Source organism: Python bivittatus, unplaced genomic scaffold (assembly GCF_059951505.1).
Source record: "Python bivittatus isolate LINGU-HERP-01145 unplaced genomic scaffold, Pbiv_v1 ctg000700_np1212, whole genome shotgun sequence".
NCBI classification, from domain to species: Eukaryota; Metazoa; Chordata; class Lepidosauria; order Squamata; family Pythonidae; genus Python; species Python bivittatus.
In genome coordinates, this window is record NW_028277098.1 from 59,531,405 (window position 1) to 59,557,193 (window position 25,789).

Genomic DNA, 25,789 nt, shown 5'->3' on the forward strand with positions numbered 1-25,789 from the left:
TTGAGGTCTGCTATGGAGTGTTCTGGAAGGTTGAAATACTCCAATATTACTTTGTCCTTGATTTGAATCATATCAAACTTATATCCGTGAAATTTGTTTTAATTTATGCGTATTTAATTTATGAAAGTATGTATGTCCAGGAAAATCTTCCCATGGAAAGAAAAGCAACTGGCAAGTACTTTCCTGGAACAGAAAAGTGGGAAGGGCACAGCACCAGGGGAATGTCCAATGGGAGGATATGGTAGCCTACAATCTGGACTGAATACCTTGCAAGCTGTTGCCAAAATCTCTTGGTCAGCATAGGAGTTTTTTGAACAGGTTCAGAGTCACGCTGGCTTAAGCATAGGATAGGAGCAGGGTAAATGGTAAGTGCAGATATGCCCTTTGTTTCTAATTGTTTTATCATTTTTGCTACCCGTTCCTGAACCTGTTCTATTTGCCTGAATCCTTCTTAAAGTATGGTACCCAGAACTGGATACAATATTCAAGGTGTCTCCTGACCACTGCAGAATAAAGTTGAACTGAATAATCTGGAAACTATATTTCTATTAATACAGCCTAAATTTGTTTCTGTCTTTTTTTTGTAGCCATATCACACTTCTTATAGTCTTCTCCTGCCTAAATTGGACATCCTATACAGTTGTCCTAGAAGAGTCTAGCAGTTCCTTCTCATTTCCATTATATGAGGGGGAAGAAAAGGCCCAAAGCAGTGTCTCCTTACAAGTAAGATCCTTCCCTGATGTCGTTCCGGAAGATGACAAAGATGAATCCTTCTGGGGCATACTTGGTAATGAATTTTTTGCCATCATTTTGTTATGGTGGTTGTTGGACTGTTTGATCATGTTCCATTATAGTAACTATGTTTAGATTTAATTATTTTGAGTTTATTTACCATGCATGTTTTAATGGTATTTATATTGTGAATGTTTTATTGATCAATTATAAACTGCCATGAAGAGTCCTTGGCAGATTTTGCAGTATAGAAATGGTAACCAACTGCTGTTCTAAGATCTTTTTCATAAGCACTATAACTAAGTCAGCCGTCTCCATCCTATCACATCCAGGTCCACATTTAACTGGTGTACTACTTAGAATACTATGGGACACTTTATCAACTTTAGTTGAAATCAAGATATCTTACTGAGCAGTTGGTATACCACTTCTTTTCTCCTCCATTTATTGTTTATGTGTTTATTCTGTTATGTCCTCCAGAATTTTCAGATTTGGACAAGTTACAAAAACTGTAAAATAACTAAATAAAGACATCCATAGAAGCCATGTTTGTTGTATGTCACATCTTTCATCAACCTCAAATTCTGAGCTCTAGCTTTTCTAGCAGTATCTTTATGGACTTCTCTTGAATGAATTACCTTTCTTATCAAATGCAGTTGTGTGGCATGCTAAGCCAATTGTTTTCATTTCCAACTTGGGCCCTAAATTTCATTTTTTGATCATTTCTGAGCTGTGCTAATTTTCAATTATCTAACTCTATGCAACAGCCAAAGAACCTTATAGTTCTGTTTTGATGCTCTTAAGCATTTTTGTCCAACCCCCCTACTTTAGATCTTATATTTCCAGACTCATCCTTCTAAGAATTTCATCTACACTGCTAGTATACTGCAGAACAAATTTCCTTTTGTGGTTCAGAATTGTTTTTTTTTTTTTTTTTTACAGTATCTATCTACTATTTTATTATTGATTTTTTCCCCCCCAGATCAGGATTCACCTCTGAGCCTACGATATGCAACTTTTCTTTCGAACCTTGTATACCTGCCTGGACCTCTCCCACTGTTGTTGCTCTTATTCCCCCCCATGTATTTTATCCTTCCTTTCCCCTTCTCATTAAAAGACAAAAAGACAAAAGTAATGATTGCAGCCATGTTGCTACATAACTTAGATTATCTTATTGTGTCTCAGTTTGGGTTCAATTGAAAAATAGCTTATACAACTAGCAGATATGTCTACCCTTAGTTTGTAGCAAGATTCTCACATTTCTACCCCAACAAGACTTTATGCCATTAACAATTGTGTGATAATTGTGTTATCTTCTCCCCATGATTCCAGTTCAGTGCTGATACAGTTGGGCTTCTGTAATTAGCATTCAAGTACTCAACCTTTATATATTTATTTACCATATTTATATACCACCTCAATCTTAAGACTCTGGTTGCTATTAGTACTCGAGGAAGTGTTGCTAAACTAAACACAGCATTAGTTGAAGAGTCTCTATAGAGTCTAATTTCTGGATATGGGATTGAAAGAACTCCTTACTTGGCCCTTCTCTCCTCGGTAGTGCCAGGTTGCAAAGAGAGCTTTAAGTAGTCTTATGTAGGCAAGCACCTATAAATGAGAGCTGGGACCAGTTTGGAGACCAGATGAGAAACCTTTGCAACCTGAATTAGCTTGACAAGCCAGAAATTCTCCATTCCTACTACAGAACCAATTTAAAGCAGAAAGCAGGGACAGGCTTAGAAAACAAGATCTTGGATGTTAATACATTGAGCTCCATTAACTAGTCAAAGAACTCAGCTGGAGCTAATGAGAGCTTAACCATTCAGATATCAATCAACATTACTAATGAAGTTTATGCAGTTAAAAATGTATTGAGGTAACACAAGGTGGTTCCACAGGGCTCAGTCCTCTTCGCATGCTATGTAATCAACATTGTCTGATTAGAGGCATTGTGTAAACTAATGAAGTTTACACAATTAAGTAATTCAAGGTGATTCCACAGAGCTCAGTCCTCTCTCCCAGGCTGTTTAATGTCTACATGAAACTGCTGGGGGAATCATTTGTCAATTTGGGATACAGTATCATCAATACCAATAAATAGTAATTCTGCCTAGAGATTTAATCTGAGCTTGTTTTAACACATCTAGACCCTTACAGACTCCCACTATTCCAATTCATCTTAGTTCTTTACTGGGCACTTCCCCTTATGTAGTAGGTCCATGATTTGGGGTATGAATATCTGCTTTGCCTGTTTTTTTTGTGTACTGGCCATGTAATACTTTGCCATGTCTCTTTTCTATTCTTCATTTAGTCTTCCTTATAGGCCAGTTTGGTCTCTTCAGTATTCAGTAAGCCTTCATGGTATACTAGCTTCAGTGCATCTTCTTCACTGTCCTTCAGATATTCTTCTAACATCCTTTTTTCTTCTTCAACTGTCTGGTGTACTTGCAACATTCCATGTCCACCTATGCTCCTTGGTAAGTAGAGTCTGTCAACATCGCTGCATGGATGAAGGGCATGATTCACTGTCATTATTTTTCTGGTTTTCCTATCCAGGGCTTCTAGTTCTGCTTGAATCCAGTCCACTATTCCAGATGTGTATCTAATGATGGAATTGCCCAGGTGTTAATTGCCTTGATGGTATTTCTTCCACTGAGTTTGGAGGAGTTTAAGATCTTCTTCACTCTCATGATGCATTCACTACTAACCTTCTTCTTGACTTCAATGTGCTTGATGTTGTCAACTTGAAGGATTACAGGTATTTGTAGTGATCTTCCTCATCCAGACTCTTGATGTTATTTCCATAGGGCATCTTGATTCCTTCAGTTTTCACTATTTTTCCCCTGTTGATGGTAAGGATGTCCAGTCCAAACTCCATTGCAATATTATTAGTATTATTGTAGTTATTATTAACCACCTCAAGCCCTTGTAAAGTTGTTGTTTGATCAGTGTATGTATGTATGAACACAATATTGTTTTGTAAAGGTCTGGAATCAATTTCAGAGGAACCAGAACAGCCAAAAGTTGTATTTCACACTTCAGAGACACTGTGCCAAATTCCATTCCTTTTTTCTCAGACCAAAATAAAAATATTGGAAGTTTCAAATAACTAAGGTATCTTTATAACATGATTCTTGATAGTCACCTTCATGTATCAGATAAACAAGCCTAGAGTGTTATCATTAAATAGCAGGATAGCAACTGATTCTCACCATTATTTGGTGGAGGTCTAAAAATTTCAAATTGCTTTAACTAAATTAAAAAGCCTATACTTTTTTTCAGCAACTTACTCAAGATTGGATGATAGTTTGCTAGAATCAAAAGACTGACTTTTGGTTTTAACAAAAGCTTAGCCATTGTCCCCTTCATTGCAATGAACTCATACTCTCAGAATATTATTAATTACTTCTTAGGATGGAAAATAACATCTCCCATTAGAAGTTTCACTTCCTGGCTTTAAGAATACTTTGATCTTATTAACCTCCATACTGCCATTATTTTATCAACAGAGCAAAGCACCACATAAACTCAACTTTATGGCCTGAAAAATACTCTGTGATTTTATCTTGGCATTTTCCAGATATCTTAACTAATTTCTCAGAATTACCACCAAAATCATGGTAGCGACACATTATGAGAGTTGAAGCTTAAAACATCTGTAGGGTCTTAAATTGGGGAGGATTAGTATAAATATTATACAGAAAATCCAAGATTTCTGAGAAAAAAAAATTGTCAGAATTCAGGTTATCTTGGTTAAGTATAAAATTTTTGTTTACAAACCACCAAATAAGTCACACTGTGCAAAAAAATAAGTATCAGATTTAATTTATTTTGGATAATTCTTTGTGCACATTAACGTAAGATATTAGTGCTCCTCAATCACATGGCACTGCTAATGCTCTTCACTTTGAAGGCTACACAGTATAAGATACAAACAGGAATTAACAGAGATACACAGCAGAAACCACTGAATAAAAATCACAAAGCAACTTCTATGGCCAGAACAACTGAGCATCCCCATGCCTTGTTTTTCTGCCAGGTCAGAAACAGTCAGCAAAATCATCAGTATAAGTAACTATGAAGAGAACTGCACAAGGTAAGAACTTGAGATCTACCTAGCTACAGCCAGGCTTTTCAAAATGAATTACAGAAAAAAATTAATCTACCCACTTAAAGTCACTGGCTCACAATCCCAGACTCCAATTTGGTTACTTTTTAATACTAATTCCAGAACAGGGCCATTTGCAAGGCTTCAAATACAGTATTTCATGAAGTTGAGGACTGAAAATTCCAGAAGAATAAACTGTCATAAGCTGGTTACAATGTTTATTAGATGGAGTTCTTGTATCTTTCCTACCTCCATAAATGAGAAAACAGAGGCAGATGCTGGTTCTTCTACCACTAGGGCAGGAGGCAACAGTCCCCTGCTTTTATGCAATCCAACGATGCCTGAAAAGATGAACAACTCACATGAAAGCATTTAAACTGTGGAAAGTTTTAGATAAATATTGAAACATAAAGAAGTAAACAAGGTTTACTTCCATAGAACAAGGTTCTCCAAAGCCCGACCAGAAGATACAGATACACCATTGCGAGATGATAAAGAATTAGGGAACTGGGTTAGAGATAATGCCCTTTCATACTAAACACAATACCAACTAATATGGGATTCCATTTGATGTGCAAAGTAAGTTCAGTACAGTAGTAACGTTTCTTGGCATTTATGATACTCAAACCTTTTGTAAATATTAGTTAATCTTCATAACATCCTTGTGAGATGGGTAGGTATAACTATTATTCAACTTGGTGAGCTTGAAGTTCCTACTCTAACCTTTGAAAAATGCTAGATGCAGTATAGCCGTAAACAGACATACTCATTGGCAATGTGTTTAAAAGGGGCTCTGAAGTACTGATATATTTTACTTTAACTATCCAAGGGAACTACATACCCTAAGATGCTTTGACATTGAAGCATAAAGAAAATTTGAGTACACCAGTCCCTTAAATGCAAACTATATTTAATGTGCTAAACGTCAAAGATGACTAACATAGAAATGATATTAAGGAAGTAATAAAACTTGGATCTAGTTTAAGTTGACATGCTATATTTTTCTCTAGAAGGGTTCAATGTGTAGTCACTGCATAACAGGCAATAAATGCAAGCTTTCCATATTACTGCACAGCTATGTTCAGAAATGTGCTAGATTTTTGCCTGCCAGTTGTTAAAGGCTTGGGGTTTCCATGAGGGGAAAAAAGGTGGCAATCCAACTTAGTTTGGATGTGGTGATTGTTTTGAATAGCAATTTATTATTGAACTTGTTGAATTATCTTTCCAATAACACCAGATGGATCTTTAAAAGCAGATAAATACCTTTATGGGGTGCTGAGCACTATGTATTCAGAGATGGGAAAGCATGATGTTTAGCGGCTCTCCAAGTCTGTGATGCTTGCGACTATTGCCAGAAAGGCCACAACATTTTCACTATTGTTTGCTTGGTCATTATTAAAACTAATGTGGCACATCTAGCAAATGAGAGCAAGAGATAACTTTCAGTTAGAAAACCAGATTTTCATACTCCTCCCCCACCCCAAAAATTCATAGTGTCCTGCAATTCATTGCCGGCATTCTGGTGTTCATATGCTCACCAATAGGTGAGTGCAAAAAAATGGTAGCCAGACAGTGCACTAGCACCTCACCCAAACTTCACAGTTTCTGTTGTGATACAAAAATATGATTGGCTACTGCAAGGACAACAGCTACAAAGCTGCCTCTTTATGTATTTTAAGAAGACTGATAAAAAGGCACTATAGTGCCATAGTTCCTTAACTCAAGCAGGGAGAATGGAGAACTCAGAAGTCAGGATGAGGCAAGGATTCCCACTAAAAGAAAATTTCCCACCTCTAGGTTCTACCACTTCAGTTTCAGCATCTGCAACACTTCTTCCTGCCCTACTGCTGAGCTCAAAATTAATCACCTCTGTTTCCCCCAGTAATGACAAGGTGTGATCATGTGGGTGCACAGCCGATGAAGAGACAGCACAAGCACCACCTGTGGAGGAGACACTGGACTGTTGAACAATTATTTATCTATTTATTTACCATGACTTGTATGCTGCCTATTCTTACAACTCTAGGCAGCTTACAACAAACACAATAGAACACCTATAAAATACTCAAAAAAACCAAATCAGTAAAACTAATAAATACTATTAACAAAATTATTAATAAAAACTGTTGCTACCATTAGACAGATTTAAAGAAATGCCCCACAGAGCTGTCTGGTAGGCCACTGGCAAACTTCCCAAGCACTGTAAGAAACCAAAAGGATCCATAAGATGCCTGAAGTGAACAATTTAATAAGCCTGTTCCCCCTGAAGGTTGGTGGTGGGTATCAATCTTACTCTATGAGAGGCAATGACACCAACTGCATTTCTGCTTGTCATATGCTTACTAGAATCCCTACGAGTTGGAACCTTTCTAACGCTGGTAACAAAGGCTTGACAAAAGCACCATTCTTGGTCACATTAGAAAATGCTACTTAAATGTTTATCAAAAATAATAGTAATAAATAGTAATAAAACAAAGTATAGTGCATTGAAGCTATTTAACTGTTAAGTGAAGAATGGATGTAAACTGCAGAAAGACAACATTAGCGGGCAACCAGCTTCATGTGTTTCACTGCATCTCATTTAATGGATAGATCCACATAACACGCTGTTATTGTTCGTTTAAGTATGGCTTAGTAACTAAGCCACAACTGGTTGAATTCACAGAATACATTAAGCCATAAACCTGGTTTAAAAACCAAAATGGCTATATCCAAACACTAAGCCAAAATCAAACAATTAAACCATACTGTGTCTCCATTAGATAGATGAACACTTATCTTTGGCACTGATTTAATTGTACCATAGGTAATCTCATTTCCTAGCACTTAAAGATAAGCCATGCTTCTAGAGTATCAGGGTACAAAAGCATGATTTTAGCTCTCTTGAATCTGTGGCAACAGCAACTGGAAAGTATTCTAAGTCCTTCTTTTTTATTAAATAAGTCTCTCAGAGTAAACATAATCCTTGAAAAGGAGAGTTCCTTATTTTATTTCATGGTCATCCTTCCTAATCAATGTTGTTTAGTTAATTACACTTTAAGTTCCATTACATCTGAAAAAGTAATCAATTCTTTTTCCATCTTAACTGAATGTTTAAGATAGACCAATAGGCTAGCTACACATAGCTTTGTGATCAATACTGAGTGGTGATAAAATGCTGCTTGAGTCCTCTGGACTCCAGCTTGCCCATCACCTAGTTATATGGAAGCCTACAGTTAATGCTTTATAGTGAACAACAACATGTGGATTCATGGAGTAAAACTGATGCCAAGGCAAATGATGATACTGGAAGAATCCTGCACACTGAATCTCCCCACAATGGCTTGAGAGCCAGTTTGGTGTAGTGGTTAAGGTGCTGGGCTAGAATGCAGAAGACTAGTCTTCCCTTAGGCATGAATGCCAGCTGGGTATGTCTCTCTCTCTCAGCCCAACCTACTTCACAGGTTTGCTGTGGGGAAAATAGGAGGCAGGAGTATTAGTTCACCGCCTTGCGTTATATATAAAAAAGGCGGAATAAAAATCGAATGATGATGATGTATTTGGACTGGCTTGATACAAGGTAAATAGAGGACAGAGGAATTCTTCCATTAATTCTAATAAGCTTTGATTAGACATTGGTACATCACAAAGGCTGATGGTCATAAAAGGCCACCTACTTGTAACATCTACTAATCAATTCCAACGTATTATGCACAACAGTTAGAAAGGCAATGCTGAATAAGCAAAATGATTTTTATAGTGACTGATCAAAATCAGAAATAGGCCAGTTTATACAGCAAGAATACAAAATCACTCATCAAATCAATGCATTCTTGACTATCCCATATGACAAAGGGTCACAGTGAGGACATCTTGGTGTCTACCCACATCTCCCTTTCTTCCCCTTACAGCTATGAATTTTAGAATGTGATCTGTAAAACTACAGTGAAAATAACAGAGGAAAAAATGCTAAAATTTGACTTTTTTATACCTGTTTGTGATACTGAAACCATATGGAATAGCAGCCACATTCAAAACTTTCTAAGTAACCTCCCATGTACAGTCACCATGTAAGAACCAGACCTAAATCTAAATGCACTGATTGATAAACTCCTCCATGACATGAAATATATATAACTGAAGCAAGATTAATTCCCCCTCTAACAATTTCTTCTCTTGTCCCTTTGTGGCATCTTTTTTATTTTTCTCTTTCAGTTCTGAGTATACAGATAGTCCCTGGGTTAAGAATGCCCTGTTAACAGACAACTCATAAGAACAGAGCCTATTGTAGCAAAATTCAAGTTAAATACACAATGATTTGAGTTAAATACACAATAGTTTGAGTTCACAATACTACTTATACAGTATTATACAATAATACTGTTCTGACATACAAATTCAACTTAAGGACAGACCTTGGGAATGGAACTCATTCTTAAACTGAGAACTACCTGTACAGTAATGCTGCAGAAGAACACAGGAACGGAGACTGAAAAATAAAGGATATAAGATATTGGAGCATGGTACTGATCATCTAAGTCAATATTATCTATGTTAATGGGCAATAACTCTCCAGTATTTCAGACAGGAATTCTCACTCCTGCTTAAACCTGTGGTATTCTACATGCAAAGCATGTGTTTCTGAATATGACAATATGGCGAGCAATAAATAACAAACAAATCAGAATAGCACTTTGCAATAAACAGGTTTAAGAAAAATGACTTTAAAACCAGTTTTTAAAAACATAATTTCAAGCAGTTTTCAACACTTCTGCAATATATTCTTGTTCAAGTAAGCTTTTAATGGTGTGGATCAGCTTGTAATGATTAATGTTTATCTAAATTATGAATACTTTAGATTGTTGGCTTCGCTAAGCTTATCGCTCAAAATACTAGTATTGATTTGGACTCCTTGGGATAGATTACATTAGAAATCCAAAACAAAACAGGCAAACATTTTATTTTCCAATACAATGTGAACATGAAAAGCATTTTTTAAAACTGTATTATATAGGGACAGTTCTTACCAGATATGGAAAGGAAAGCATGGAAATCATAACTTACTATCAAGAGGATTCCTAATCCCCAACTCTGTAATGCTTGTGTCACATACAGTGCATTTTATTAATGGCTTCAGTGAAACAGTTTTTCAGAAAAGCCTGAACTTTAGATCAAATGCATTTATTCCTGGAAAGGCTGTCTCTGGGAAGGCCAACAGCAGCAAATACATAAATAATGACCACCGAATGTGTATTCCCTATTGTAGGTTTATTACTACCCTAAAGTAACTGTGAAAGTCCCAGATAAGCAAACCTTTGCTTGTCCTTTGCTTCCCAAAATGCTGCGGGTTTTTTCCCCCCCAAATCAATTATTTGCAAATGGTGGCCTGGGCTTCACTGGCATAATATAGTATGTATTGGACAATATTAGAGTGTTGGATTTGAGGCAATAAAGCAAAATGGAGGAAGAAAAGTTCTACCTGATTCCAGCAAAATAGTATCATATAAATATACATCAGAATATTGGCTTCTCAGACAGACTATACCAGACTATTAGGCAAGCAGCAACAGTTTAAAAAGGTCCACCAAGGATTTGTTAGGGTGATAGGGTGATTTATAGTTCCATGGTTATTCCTGCTCTGAGGGTGAAGAGAGGCATTTTATGAGATGTACAATCACAGAAATTGGAGCTGGGAAGTTAGGCTTTGTCAGCATGTTGAGTCACCCCTGGGACTGCATGAGTTTAGAACTATTCTTGCATGCATTACATTCTCTGACAACCTGAATCTCCTCCTCTGTTCTGCCTTTTGATAACTGGCCTTACACTTGTTAAAAAACTTGATACTATACCTATCCGTTTACTGCTTTCCTAATTCTCACAGAGAAAAGAATTAATCGCAAAGCAATTCAACATTACATTTGCTGGGCACTTTAACTTGGATAAATAAATAAATAAACAAACAAACAAACAAACTGATACAAGTATCTCTGAAAAATAAGTTAATGCAAAATTTAAAAATAAATATATTTTTTGTCTATTTTCAAAAATAAAAGTTAAATAGAGTTTCCCTAGCCTTCAAGCTCTAACTGTACCATTATCCACCCTGCCATCAGGGAAGTCAGGTAATCAAGCACATGGCAGAGCTTCAGAAAATATATGGCAGGAGAAAAGGAGGCTCGGAAGAGGCACAGATAGGCTACATTTCTTAAGTTACCTTGATGAAACTATTCCAGTGACTCACACTGAGTAACAGGGGGGCACAATGGGAAGATGGCAGTTATGTGACATGATTTGTTGAAGAGCAGATACAAAAGCCACAATGAGGTGCTTGGGTTGAGTGTTCTTCTTACAGAGGCAGGTCAGTGCTGTTATGTCGTGTTTTCCTGGAAGTCCCATCATCCTTAGGCAGTGCTCTCTGTAAGCTGGACATGGCTGCTGTCTTTTTATGGTCAATGACCGCATAGGAATTGGTCCTGCGGGCTGGATGGGCAGCCGCACATGGGACATGGGGGACTGGTATGCTTTGGCGCCCTTTACAAGGATCATCCTGCAGTTCCACCTGGATATAATTGAGCTGCCTTGGCTGCTCCAAATAGGGCCGGCAGAAGTCGAAATTGAAAACACTGGGTGTACAACTGCGGCGCCGTTGTAAGCAACCTCCCCTGCGCAGACCTCCATGTAGGGCAACCCTTTCTGAGTTCATGTAGTTTCGTAAAGGGTCATCTTCTTCCGTTTCTGGATAACCACTGGAGGAAGGTGTCATTGCATCACCAGAGTCGTCCTCATCCTGGCCCTGTCTTAGGGGCTGGCACTCCCACACAGGAGGCAGTGATGGCAGGTTCTCATAGTGCAGTAGGGTGGTCCGGCGATGAGAGCAACTGGCAGGATTCAGATCGTCACGAGGAATTTTCAAGCGCCCACTGCCCCGACGAAGCAAGGTTCCTCGAGAAGGCAGCAGACCATTGAGGTTCTCATAAACACACTTGGGGGCGAGGCACTCGTCTTTGTACTCATTGTTGTTGTTGTTGTGAGGGGTGCAGAAATGCCTTGAGCACTCCCAGTGGGGCCGACAGTAGCCATCACATTTCATCATGTGCCTATAACCTAGGGCTGGGCCCAAAACAAACTTCACTTCTCCTGGCTGAAGGTAAACCTGGGGATTCCGGTCCTCCAGGGAGCAGCTATGGTTGGAATGGGGAATCGGAGGATGAACTTCAGGTAAGGAGTGCATACAGTGGTGGCCCCTTACATCATCCTCACCGCTGGCTGTGTTTACATAGGTGTGGGACTACAGAGAGAAAAGAAATATTAGCAGGTGCTGAGAATAAAGATTGTCCAGAAACCCTGCATTATTTATCATGAATCACAGGATTAATAAGTATCTGCACAGACATTTTTAAAAATGCATAAATAGGATGATCTTTAGCAGCAACAATGTTAAAAAGGAACATAGTACCATAGGTCTTAAACTTGGATTCTGGTGGTTAATAATTGTAAACACATTCCTGTCTAGAAATACTTCTTTAAAATCCATTTATCCATATTAGATCACACCTTTTCTATCACAAGAAATTATTTTACTAATCAAATCTTGCATGCAGAAAAAAGACACTTAATACCACAACAGTGTTCAATCAAGAAAACAGTGTACAAAGTTATGAAAAATCCATCCTAGATTTTTTTTTTTTAAGTTGAGGGTGATGGAGGTAAAATGATCAAAACCCTGTGCAATGAGAAGGTATTAATATTGTGACTTTCCCATAACTAGGGATGAATATATCTTCTCAATAAGCAACTTTTCCTGAAAAACAAACTTAGAAACAGCACTGCATGAGTGAAAAAGAACAAGCGCTTATTTTCCTACAATAACATTAACTGGCACAGTTAATATTTAACTGGCATAGTTAAAATTAACTGGCACAGTTAGTAATAATTGGTGCGGTGACATATTCCACATACCACGAGTAATACTTACTTGCCCATCAGGGATAATAAGAGCATGCGTAGAGTCCTCCCCAACTGAAGAATGCCTTAGACTACTCATGGGGGCATGGCGGGCTGCAGGGCAAGATGAGGGCTCCAAAGGGAAGCTGTGGAACCCATTAGGAAAACCTGGGACTATATATCCAAGAGATGAAGAAACAGGAGCACCATCAGCTTTACACAAAACTATATAAACATTTACCAAAACCCCCCAAATACTTCGCTAATAGGCCAATGGAGCCAGATTGTTTGAGGAAGTTCTCTACTGTAATGGGACAGGATAACACTTATAAAACCTAGGTTAAAGTACCTACCTCAAATCTAAGTGCACAACAAAGCAAAGGACAAGATAACCAAATCAAATAATAATCTTACTACTTCTCATGTATGCTTTCCACAGTAGTTTGGGTGATATCTTACTGGAAACTTAAGCATATCTGATAATTGTATTTGGTTGCCTTGGAAACAGAACATCAAGCCCACATAAAACTTAAAGCTTTACAATAAGCAAAGCACATAAATAATAGACTTGATTTTAGGAGACCAGATGATTACGCAATTAACAATATCTACTTGAAGATGAATTAGGTAAGTATAACTGCCACAAATGTGCTGAGCCCTACAAGCAACCCTGGTTCAGAGAAAATGTATGTAGAAACAAGGCAATGACTCTCTTGCATAGGTCAGAAATGCCCAATACTGCATAAAGATTACAACTACATTATAGAAGCGGATTGACCTTATGGCTTCAACCATGAGTGTTTGCAATGGAAAGAAGCAACTTAACACTGATCCCTAAGCAGGACCAAATCCCTATAAAATTAGAAGGGATCACACTAGGTGTTTTGCACATGCTTAAAGAAAGGCTTCACCACATACAAACATTCGAACACCTATCAAAATAAAATATTCTTCTGACCAAGAAGAAATGCTCTAGAGTAAAAGTTAACATAGAACTTTTCCCCCTATCTCTTCCGGTTTGTAAGAGGGTCTCACTATCAGGTGTCTGGGGAGTCCGGGATAGCTCCAGTTCAGCTGCATTCCTTGTAATGACAACAGGTTCCTCCACCACACTGATACTATTACACTGCATCAGGTCCTGCAGCAGATTAAATATCTCTTCAGCTCTTGAGCACTTGAATGCAAAAATTCCTAGGCAAAGAAAAGGAAAGTCTGTTTTAATGGCAGTATGTTCTCACTCCCTAAAGCAAAAAATACATATCAGGTAAACATAAAGAGTTACTACCAAAATGCACCACTACTTGGTAAAACTTTGGCCATATAGCTCTATTCTAAGCATTAGCAGATTACTAAAAACAGTGAAAGTAATATGATTGCATAGAAATCTGGACAAATCAAAACAACAGGATTAAGATGCAACCCACTAAACTAAAGGCCTGGTACTGAAATTACACCTTAATGTAGCCCCTTAGAAATATGCTGACTATTTACCAACTTAATTTATAGCCTTGGACATGAGGTCAAGTCCTCAAAGTTCATAAATATTACTATACCAATTAAATACTAATGGAATAATTAGTTATACTAATTGTATTAGTATAATTGTTACTAATAAAGGTAGCAGCAAAAAATTAATCAAATGAATCAAAAAATGACATTTTCATTATACACTTATTTAAAGGTTAAAAGAAAGAGACTGCCTCTTTAAAGAGCTTCAGGGCCTCTGAAATTATAAGTGCATCATTTGCAAGAGGCTGGGGAGAAAAAACCATGATCCCTGAGGTATCCCTGGGCTCAAACTATTTAGGATGTCAAAATCAAAAGACAGATCTTTGGGTATTGAAAATTTTTTCAGACAGACAGCTATCTTCAGCCACTGTGTTATACATAAAATGGAATTTTGGTTTGACTAGTTTTGCAGCATTCTGGCCAAGAATAAAAGTGTTCTGTAATATTTGGATGTGTTTACACGTATCCCAGTGATATAAATACACACAGCATGAACAATCACAGTCAGAACATAACCTAGAACTGCTGACTATGAAATAGTACATTTAAATTATTACTTATTATTATGATGTAATGAAAAGGTTATAAAGGAGGAAATAACTGAAACAGAATTTTCTCAGCAATTCCACTTATACTGTTATTCACTTGTACTTTCCACATTCTAGTCAAACTAAGAAACAGAGTTGGAAAGGAAAAAGGAAAAGACACAAAGTTACTAGGATTATTACTAGTATTACTTGGCAAATTTTGCCCTATGCTGTCCCTGTAGGTATTTGGGCAACACATTCTTTATCTTACTTGGGCAGAGTAAGCCTGCAACAGCATGAGTCTGCACAAAGAACTTCACTAGCTGTTTCCATTTATATCTGCCAGCTCAATTTTGAGGTTTGATCCTTTCTTGCAAATCATGCAAGTCTTTTCATCGATTCAGCGATTAACAGGACTGTAGCTGGCACACGTCTGGGAAGCACAGTAACTTGCTTTTGTATTAGATTAAACTGCAACACCTGCCCACTGCCCTTAAATACTTTTATCAATTGTCTCTCTGTTCTGAACTAACCAATCAGATACTGGCATGCACAGACATGAACCAAAAACCCATAGCAACAAGAACAAGAGCATGGCAACAACAGCTGCAATTCTGAATAAAAATATTCTGGATTTTTAAAAGAAACAAACAAATGTCAATAAACCCCACATCTTTTTTGTCTTATCTTCCTGATACTAAGAATTATCATTCAAGTGAAATAAGCTTTAAAAAGCCAGCCCTTAGGGAAAGGAATGTGAAATGAATCAAAGAACATCCATATAATGCAAGGGAAAGAATGAATCCTACAACCACTGAATATCAAACTTGCCTTTCTATCCATACTGCTTTGAGCCAAGGCCTTTAGCATTTTTTTGTGATTGCAAAGCTTTACCTGTAACATAAAGATCAAGTTGCTGGCACAGACAAATCCAGCAGTGAACAAACCATGGGTTGTAAATAGGGAGCCAACTTAGATACTATTCCTACCAAAATCAGAGTATCACGTTACAGGTAGTCCTCGACTTACGATAATTCGTTCAGCGATCATTTGAAGTTACGGTGGTGTTGAATGAATGGTACTTATGCCTAGTCCCCGAAGTTACAGCTGTTGCAGCCCCCATGCAACATCACATGATTTTGATCATGTGATCAAAATTTGGGCACTTGGCACCCACCCACATTTGGGGCACAATTTGGGCACTTGGCACCCACCCACATTTAAATTGCAGGGGTGCTTCAACTCCCCTACCCACCTATCTCCCCCCCATCTGTGCCCTTTTGGCTCTCTGCACTCTGCAGCTCTGCCACCCCCTGCTGACCTTCACCATTTTCTTGCTCCCACTGCTGACTAAGCATGCCCAGCTTGGCCCTTCGCAAGGCAGCTACTGGCCACACAAGGCTTTCTTCCTGAGGTCACGGGCAGCCATTTCCTCACAAGACCAGGGAAAAAAGGCCCCAAGTGGCCAGCAGCTACCTTGCAAAGGGCCAGGCCGGGCATGCCTCATCAGCAGCAGGAGCAAGAAGATGGAGAAGATCAGCTGGGGTGGCGGAGCGTAGGGCAGCAGGGGCCATGGAGCGCAGGGGCTGGGCTGGGCAGGGCTGGGGTGGCTAGGGCTTCCCAGGGTAGCTGGGGCTTCACACTGCAGCTCAGGGGCTTCTTGTAGCCCCAGAGCTGCAACATGCCAAGAAATCCCTGAGCCACAGCGTGGCAAGCAACCCCAGAGTCACGCAGTTCTGGGGCTGCTTGCTGCTCCACAAGGCAGGGTGCAGGGTGGCTAAAAAGGCAGAGATGGGGGGGAATAGGGAATTGGGGGGAGTTGAAGGAGAGGCAGTCCCTTACCTTGGAAGCACCAAGGCTCAGGGCTGGGAGTGACCAAGCCAGGAATGGCTTGGATTGGGGCAGATCCTCAGCTAATGACCGGTAGAATTCGGTTAACAGCAATAGGGAGTGCCGGGATGACTGTTGCTAAGCAATGCAGTCACGTGATATTGAGCATTACGACCACATTGCTTAGCGATGGAAATTCTGGTTCCAACTGCTGTCGTAACTCGAGGGCTACCCGTACATGTGAAATAATGCATAGCATGAATAATGCAAACTATGATTCCTTTCTAAATCAAAAGTGAAACCATGTTTGAAGAGGGCTTGGCAATTATGGTTACAAGCAGAGCCTTGTTTGTACTGATGCATATGTAACACAAAACCATTTCTATATGAAAATATTCTTGAACAGATCCTTGCTTATGGTTTTCAAAATCTATAGTCATAGGAATGAAAAGCAGGGATAATTTCTTAAACCAGGAACCACTTTGCCCATTCATTTCTATTATTTATTCAAAGTGGAAGAGTGGAGTACCATGACCTGGAAAAGACATACCATGTTACATAACACAGACAGATATAATCTTGTGATGCCTCAATAGTTGTGCTTCTATTCTTCAGTAGGAATACTGCAACTAACAGTAACCAATTGTGTAATACTTTTCAAATTTAGTACAGGGTTATGGTGAGTTGTGGTATTGTCCCCAGGTCTGGATTCAATTAATTTTGATTGAAATAAACACCCCAAAATTTGGTTTATTCTGAAATGTAAGTGGAAGCTTTCATTCTTCTCCTCATATAAGCAGAGAAGAGAAAAAGAAATGCATAAGAGCCTGGGGCATCACAAATTTCATTCATAATTATCTAAAACATTAGCCTGATTTCAAAAGATTCAGCATAAATATAATGCATTTATAAACTTCATTGCTATTAAGACAAGGGATTATCAATAGTATGTAGGGCTCCAATAAAGAATTAAGCAACTAAAACTGGGTCCTCATAGTCTGAAGCACTATGCTTCTGAAAGTCAGATGCTAATGAGAAACTGTAAATAAATATCTAGTCTCCCAGAAACATATTCTGGCCACTTATGGAGATAAAGTATTAGATAGGCCTCTGAGCTGATAAAACAAGATAATTTTATATTTACTTATTTATTTTGTTATTAAATTTAGATATTGCTACATCCTGTGCCAGGATATGGCATCAACTTTCTCTTATAATAACATTAGAATGCCATTTTTATTCATTCCAGCCCTACTGGAATTAGATTGGAATTTTAATTTGGACTGAATACAATCCAGATTTTAAAAATGATATTGTTTTTTCTAATATACAGGTAGTCCCTGAGTTAAGAACGCCCGGTTTACAGATGACCCATAGTTAAGAACCGAGCCCGTTGTAGCAAAATTAGAGTTAAATACAGAATGGTTTGAATTAATTACACAATATTACTTATACAATATTATGCAATACTGTTCTGGCTTATATACAAATTCAATTGAAGGACAGATCTTGGGAATGGAACTCGTTCTTAAACTGGGGACTACCTGTATTCTCACCACTCTAAATGTAATGGAAAGATTTAAATGATCTCAGAGCTAATCCCAATCTTGTAAATCTCACCATAGACACAATAATATGGATTTAAAAGGCTATCAGAGGACACTGGCCAGGGCATCCATAAATTGCTGTTAATATGAGAGGTGCTATATATCTGAATACAAGGTATTTAGACTTCCCATTGGTTTATGGTTGGCCTTTATGGAGCAGAATGCTGGAATAAATAAGCTTTTTAAAAATGTTCTCTAATTAATATTTATCTGAAAACCAAAATGTGAGTTTCCTTATACATCATATTAGAAGACTGTTTCCATTTCTGAACCAAATTTATTACATCCCATAAGGAGAGAAACTAGATGTTACCTTAATTTAACAGCTCTCCTCAACAAGAAAGTGTTGAAATCATTGCTGTCTGGTGAGAAATTTACAGACCTTGTCCAGTCAGGCAGCGACGTCCACTTTCAAAGGAGAAGAGGTTGGAATCATAGCCATAGCGACGCAAGCAAAGATATGGCCACCGAACAGCATCGCGTTTATGAGTGTGCAAAACAAGTTCCCTCTGTGTCAATTCCATAATCCCTGAGCCCAGCTCATTGCCCTCATCATCAACATTTGTCACCTGTAGAAACCAAAGTCAGTTGTCATTTAAACATCATATAAATAGACACAGCGGGATTATAAGATAGTAGCTTGTATTTATTCAGGAAGGTACACCAGCCTAACCATATCTCCTTGAGGCAATCATTTTTTTCTTATAGAGTAGTGAAATGCTTTAGAGCAGTGTTTCTCAACTTTGGCAACTTTAAGATGTGTGGACTTCAACTCCCAGAATTCCAACTTCAACTCCCAGAATTCCCCAGCCAGTAGACTGAGAGTGGAAGTCCACACATCTTAAAGTGCCAAGATTGAGAAACACTGCTTTAGAGGAGGACTTCCTTACCAGGAAAATATCTGAGGCAGGTATACCTAGAGTCAGTGCTAGCCCATCAACAAGAAGACCTCAGCTACTCAGGAAGTTGCTCCCTCTGGTGACATAAGGAGTGTTTTCTTAGCACCTCAGCATATTGTAATACTAACAATGCATTTATTAATCACTGTGTTTCTACTTTGGAAATATTACCTAAGATTCCCTGCATAACATTACTGTCTAGTACCAATCATCATCTAATAGATCCAAGTTAATGCTTCACCTCAGAAGACATTCCAAATCCACAATCATGAAATACCTTTACCAAACATGCACAAGAGGTCACAAAATTATGTTTGTTTCAGACCTCCAGAATCCTTCCTCAAACTGAATGTTAAGCAAACAGGGAGGACAAAATTTAGCTATTTTATTGAGAAACAGAATTACTTGAGCTTTACATTACTGCCCCATGAAATACACAGGGAAGATAAACTTTCTCAGCTCAAAGACAGCAATACTTAGCTCAAGAAAACAGCAAGAAGACTGCAAAAAATGTCTCAGTAAAAACAGTTTTTCAATGCTACTTCAGTCTTCAGATGAAATTTTGTTTGGGTTAACCTACGCTGATCAATATTCGTAGAAGAACACATTATAAAAGATGAAAAACATATAAATTACCTTAAACTTGGTGGGGTGGTTATCTGGAACCCTGTCTCGGCATGGGCTACTGCAGCACGTTCCCATGGTGTCAAAACAATGGGCAAACCCTGGAACTTAAGGAAACCAAAATAATGAAGACCAAAACATAAACCATATCTTTCTAACAACATCTTTTAAATGTTTCAGAAACCCAATGATTATATATCACAGATACAGAAAAAAAGCCAAGAGTGTATGCCATACATTGGTGCAGCGCTTCAAATTTAATGGGAAAAAGGTGTCAGCAGCTTTTTAAAGCAGGATTCACAGGATTCTGTGGCTGCTCCAGTGCTGCTGAGAGTGAATTGGTACTGCAAGTGTAGCACAATGATTCGATTTCTTTATTTATGGTCCCAGACCAGTAAACAACTACAATAATTTTCAAGTGAGGCTAGATCTTGTTCAGGCAGCACTGAAGAAAAACAGTGGTTAGACCACTATCTGCAAATCTCCACCATGAAAAAACCACAACAATGTGAGACAATTATTGTCTGCTGTATTAGGATTACAAACAAGAACATTTCTATCAGCCCATAAGTACTGGATTTCAGACAAACCATCATATCCTTGCTTAAACCTTACCTAGCCATGGCTGTCAGCAGTTTATCAAGGGGAGGATTCCCACATTTTCCACACAATCCTCTGTTGGGTGTCATGGCAATCAAGATGCCAAGAAGTCATTTACGGTTTCATAGAAACGATGCCAACTTTCACCTGATATGAAGAAGAGAGTAAAGTAAAAACATTTGAAATTACTAATCCCCCAAAACTATCAACTTGTATTTGACAGTCTCCTTTTCTATTCATATAGGCTGAGCATTGTGAATAAATCATTTTTTTAATTTTACCTCTTCTTTACTATCTGGCAGAATTATAGCAGAAAGCTTGCTATTCATCTATGTCACAATGAGAATTAGAAATTTAAAATGAAAGCTTCAATTCATAAAAGTTTAATTAAAATATTATTTTATATTTTACAACATTATGGAATAATTTGGTATTCCACTTTACCAAATAGGAAAATAAACAAATAGTTAACATAATTCACCATCAATGAAACAAAGTTAATACTTTATATCCCAAGGTTGGGTAATCAATGTTCCTTAACCTAAAACAATAGTTTTCAAATTGTATTTTGGAGAACTATGGATGTTCCTCTGTTATTTAGAGTTCCTCAGTGAGAAGACAAGTTAATGACAAACATACTTGAAAGGTATTTTGCTTACTAGTACTGAACTGAATTTCCTTTGCAGTCCCAGAAGGGAGCTCCAGATGTTTTAGGCGTGCTCTTGCTTTACATGGATTCAAATGTGAGAGCTTAAACAGACATATCTAAAGTTGCTTGTGAAAAAATGTCTGTGTCTTATAACTACCATTGTTTTAAAATGTTCTGATGCTCTGGGTTTCAGATATTCCTACAGTAATTTGTTTCTCTCCCTAGCTCTGAATGAAAAGTCCTATTGCTCCTGCACAAAGTTTAATTTTAACAATTTTAATTAATTAAAAAGTTGTTAGAATTCCCAGGTAAAATAGTGTCCATACTTCAGTTCTCAGGAAGTTTACCTGTCTTCCATGTTGTATTTGGCTGTTTTGCTGGCTGCTTCCAGCTTGGTTGTAAATCACACTTAGTTTCTGCAGGCCCGGAGTTCCGAACATTCTGCAATTAATCAACAAACAATATTTTACAGAAGAAAACTTGCAGTTGCATCCCTAATATAGTTATAGGCATAACATGCACAAAACAAGCTTCACTCATTGTTATTGCAGAATGGAAAAAGAATCAGTAAAGCTACAACATACCAAAGTCATTTCAATGTGTTAGCAATTTTTCTGAACAGGAATAGCTAATTCATTTCTATAAACACTGTCCTGCTGCATAATTAAAAGACAACCAAGAGATATTCAAATAATATTTTAGTTAAACTTTTAAGGTGCTTCTGCACAAAGTGTCTACAACTACTTAATTTTCTAAAGTGGTTCTCTGACTGCTTCTTCTCACAAAAACAGTACAGGAGAAAGCTACTCCTATACCAAAATAGCAATAACAACTATTAACTTATACAACAGGAAGTCCCTCCTTTATGATACATTTCCTGATTCCCTGATATTATGCTATTAAGGAATAGCTTGCCCCCATACCTGAAAATCCATTATAAATTAAGTTAAAATAAATGTGCAACTTATTATTTCTCTAAGGACCATCAACAGTCAACCAATCCTAAAATAAACTATGACTGTTCCAATGAAAATGCGTATCATTATTTTGCAGCATCTTTCTCGTGTGAAGCAACAAATATAAATACAACAAATGAACAGGCAAAAGCCAGTCAGGGTTGATGAAAGATAGGAGCTTCCAGGGGAGTAATGGCAGATTGAGGATGGCTCAGTTTTTGCGGAGCCGACAGCCGTGGCAGTTAAGAGGAGCCAACAAAAGGTCTGGCTCTTCGGAACCATCTCTGGATAAAGATGGGGGGTGTCTGGATCACCCACAAGGACTCCTTACAGAGGCTCCTGGGAAGAGATTACAAATTTGCGACCCTCAGAGGGTCGAAACATCGAGCCCAAGCCATGGTGCAGAGCCTTCAAAGGACACTAGATTTGCTTTCACTCCCTCTTTTGATTACTATTGAAAACTACTTATTTGTGCTTTATTTGGAAATTAAAAACCTTCTGAAAGACAAGCTGCTGCACGCTGGGAGAATTTCCTTCTATCCTGGAAGAAAGAAGATTTAAGTAAGTCTTAAGATTTAAAAAAGAACCTTTAACTTTTAGAAAACAGCAAAAGTGAGCTAAGAATATTGACTGCGAACAGTTAAGGGGCCAGATGGACCTGAAAGAATAGTTTCTATGGATTGTTCTGAATTTTATAAAAATATAGCTGATGATTTTTGGAATTAACTGTAAGAAATTTTAAAAGTCATAAGTTAAAGTGCAAAACAGATGTATTTGTCTAAGTTTAAAATACATAGTTTACTATTACTGGTACTCTTAATGCTTTTGCTGAATAAGATTGAGGAATATTTTTTTATAATTTGGCTATTGTTTAGGGATGAGAAATGGGAAGAAGAGGTTTTTTTCTGTAATATTAGAGAAGGTGTTAAGTTACTATAAATGCTTATCCTTGTTCGGAGGGGGAGTCACCTTTTATACGCCTTTCTCTTTTTTCTTTTTCTTTCTCTTAATATTTCTCTTTTTCTTTTTTGTTTGTACATTTTTTTAGTTTTGTATTAGCTTTGATATATGTAAAACTTCAATAAAAATATTACAAAAAAGGACTAATGAAAGATCCATGTTATGATTTCAATATGCATATACTATGTGCTCCATGGATTTTAACTTGCAGTCTTATATGAACAGCTACAGACTAGGGGAAAAGGCTGAACAATAACATATGCAAGCACGCCTCAAGCAGAAGATTACAGAACACTTATCTGACATTGATGAAGTTTTGCCCTGAGGTTGCACCACAAATATTAATTCTCTGTTTGCCTTCAAATGCTTCAACCCAATAGAGAATTGACAAGAATTACTGCAAGCCACTGTTTGCAGATCAAAAACAGTCTCATTTCAGACCAGTTTCCTCATTCCCTCACTGGTGTTTAATTATGGCTATATATTAAACAAAGAACAAAACACAACTTCTCTTAACTACTGTTTGTGCAGAAATTTCAAACCATGATAATTTATTTCTGATTTTCAAGGGAACTAAGATAACACAAATGTCACTGCAAAATCCTAACTAATATAGGAAAAGAAGGAAGAAGTCATTCAAAATGTAAAGGGGGGGGGACATATTTATAAGGTTGGATACTACTTTCCAAACTATAGTTTCCAGAGAGCTAGCATTATATCCTGGATCTAGGAGAGATGACAGTATAAGCTTCAACTTAGGAAACCTTGTTGTTGTTTACTAATACTTGATAAATATTGCCTTTTAAGAGCCTTTCTTCATTTGTATCTAACTGCAGCACAAACATCTCCCAGAAACCTTTTTCCTGTGATGTCCTCATGGCATTGCCTTTATTTGATTCCTAGTCCACACCTGAAGCAGCCTTGGCATGTCCTTAGCTGTACTGGTGTTAAAGTGGTGTTTTCCTCTTTATTCCAACATAGGTTTTGCTGAAGATACAATTGGTACACTCAGGTAATCCCTTGCGGGGAAGATTGGCCTGACCCCATTGGCCCTAATGCAAATATAGCCCTTGGGCACTATTCTCCATTCCACTTTGGGAAGGAAGTCTGGTTCTTTCAAACTGGACTCTTCCCCTTTACCTGACAAGTCTCTGAGCTGACAGCAGTGGTGACTGTTAGTAAAGCAGGAGAAAAAGAGCCACTTCTCTCTTTGCTTCTTCATGGTTCAACTTTCCCCATGCTTGTCAGCTACTGTTCAATCTACTTTTGAACACAGGTTCAGTGCTCTTCTTGAACAGCACTAAACCATTGTCCAAAATGAATCCAATTATCAGTTGACATCAGCAGATAGCTGGGCCCTCTTCCACAAAACACCTGTGCAAAACCACAGCAAGTTCTGGCAGATGGCTAAACCCGCACCAAGCCCACATTAAGAACAGCAGCATTTGTTGCCATCATGCCTGTAGCAGGATAAGAATGGCCACAAAAGAAAGCAAATGTTATTCTGGTATAGTTTTCTGGATTGCTGGATAGCACTTTAACCCAGGCACGAGGAAGAGCCTTTTGAAACATGCTATCCAATATCATCAACCTCCATTATTATCTATATTATTTCACACCTAAAACTGATGCAATGTCACCTAGAGCATCTTCATTTTTCTATTATGCAGCAAATAATATTGTTGTTCTAACATACTTTTCATTCACTGGTTTGAAACCAAGATGTCAGGGACTACATCACTCTCAAAACAGCTGAAAAATATTAGGTTTGGGAAGGATGCTCAGTTCTAATCAATTCCTGTTCTTTCTGCCTCTCTAACACTGGTCAGCAAAGCCTTACACCAAAGCCAAAGATACAGAACACTAAATAAAGTGCTGTTATCAAATCTAGCAATTTTCTATGTATCAGAAATGAAGAAAAATGCAAAACATTCTAATTACAGTCTTTTTGGAGCAAGTGAAGTTCTTTCTGTCACACAAAAAGGGATTACACTGCCATTCTGTATAATACGATCCTCAAGACATTTACTAGTCCTAGGAAGACAGAAGCCTACAGAGAATTAAAAGATAACCACAGAGCGTACAAATAATGTTGACTTACTGGCACATGAACAAAATTAGACTATTTGCCAATTATGTGTGAGGCAGCACTGTAGTTGAGGAAAGCAATGGCTTAACAGTTTTCCAATGAAGCTAATGTCCTAATAAATACTTTTAGTCTTTATAGTGCCACAAAAATGCCTTGCGTTTACTGGCATAGATTCAAACGGCTCTCTCTCCAAAAATTATTACCGGAAAAGGAAAATCAGGACGAAAGATTGTTGCACCCCCACCCCACTCCACTCCACTCCCCAGAGGGATTGCGGATTAAAATACAAGAAAATAATTTGCAAAATGTAGCTATGGATAGGAAGGGGAAGAAACTGCCGAAATCTGAGGGTAACAAGTGAATCATAAGAAGAGCGGCAATGAATACGGGGGTGCAAAGAAAATGGGAGAAAACCGCTGTCCTTGGCCGGGAAAAGGGTGGGAGCGAGGTGGGCTTGCAGGCGCCGGCGCCGCGGCAGAACCGCCAGGAGGAGGAGGAGGCCGGAGGACGGCGAAGGCAACGTCGGGATGCGGGATAATCTGGCCGCCGTGACTTGGGAGGACGGCGCGGGTTTGGGCAGGGGGGAGTCCGAGAGGTCAATACTTGCGGCACCGTCCAGGCGCGGCGCAGGCTACGAACGACGGAAGCCGCCGCCGCCGCCACCGCCGCCGCGTCCCTCGCCCAAGTCCAGCCCGGGTCGGAGACGCCGGCAGCAGCGAGCAGACGAGGCAGCCTAGAGCGTCGCTCACCGCCAGGAGGACTTGGCTCTCGGCGGG

General features: G+C 38.4%; 1 protein-coding gene and 1 long non-coding RNA gene across 7 annotated transcripts; one reads left to right on the plus strand and one right to left on the minus strand.

The window, feature by feature from the left end:
* Positions 1-272: 272 nt before the first annotated feature.
* Positions 273-4,361, plus strand: LOC148214220 (uncharacterized). The gene is made up of 3 exons (XR_015798444.1): positions 273-365; positions 588-787; positions 3,289-4,361. It is a non-coding gene; the product is annotated as an uncharacterized LOC148214220 (long non-coding RNA).
* A 180-nt stretch (positions 4,362-4,541) lies between these two features.
* FRS3 (fibroblast growth factor receptor substrate 3) lies at positions 4,542-25,753 on the minus strand. 6 transcript variants are annotated; one of them, XM_088153866.1, is made up of 9 exons: positions 25,026-25,753; positions 22,460-22,505; positions 21,356-21,449; positions 20,375-20,506; positions 19,772-19,866; positions 18,619-18,805; positions 13,799-13,954; positions 12,795-12,937; positions 4,542-12,107 (listed from the first exon to the last, which is right to left on the minus strand). In XM_088153866.1, exons 5-9 carry the CDS (start codon positions 19,835-19,837, stop codon positions 11,166-11,168), a joined length of 1,494 nt encoding a protein of 497 aa, XP_088009992.1. In that variant the 5' UTR covers positions 19,838-19,866; positions 20,375-20,506; positions 21,356-21,449; positions 22,460-22,505; positions 25,026-25,753; the 3' UTR covers positions 4,542-11,165. The 6 variants fall into 6 exon arrangements, with proteins under 6 accessions (XP_088009992.1, XP_088009991.1, XP_025031434.1 ...); XM_088153865.1 differs by having other exon boundaries at positions 24,866-25,753; XM_025175666.2 differs by lacking the exon at positions 22,460-22,505 and having other exon boundaries at positions 25,617-25,753.
* Positions 25,754-25,789: the final 36 nt, after the last annotated feature.

Excerpts from the sequence above, each read along its gene's own strand:
- FRS3 (XM_025175666.2), bottom strand. The coding sequence starts at position 19,837 with ATGGGAACGTGCTGCAGTAGCCCATGCCGAGACAGGGTTCCAGATAAC. Across the intron at positions 18,806-19,771 it reads ACCACCCCACCAAGTTTAAG|GTGACAAATGTTGATGATGA; the intron begins GTAATTTATATG and ends TGGTTTCTACAG. Across the intron at positions 12,938-13,798 it reads GACTCCCCAGACACCTGATA|TCCCAGGTTTTCCTAATGGG; the intron begins GTGAGACCCTCT and ends TTGGATATATAG.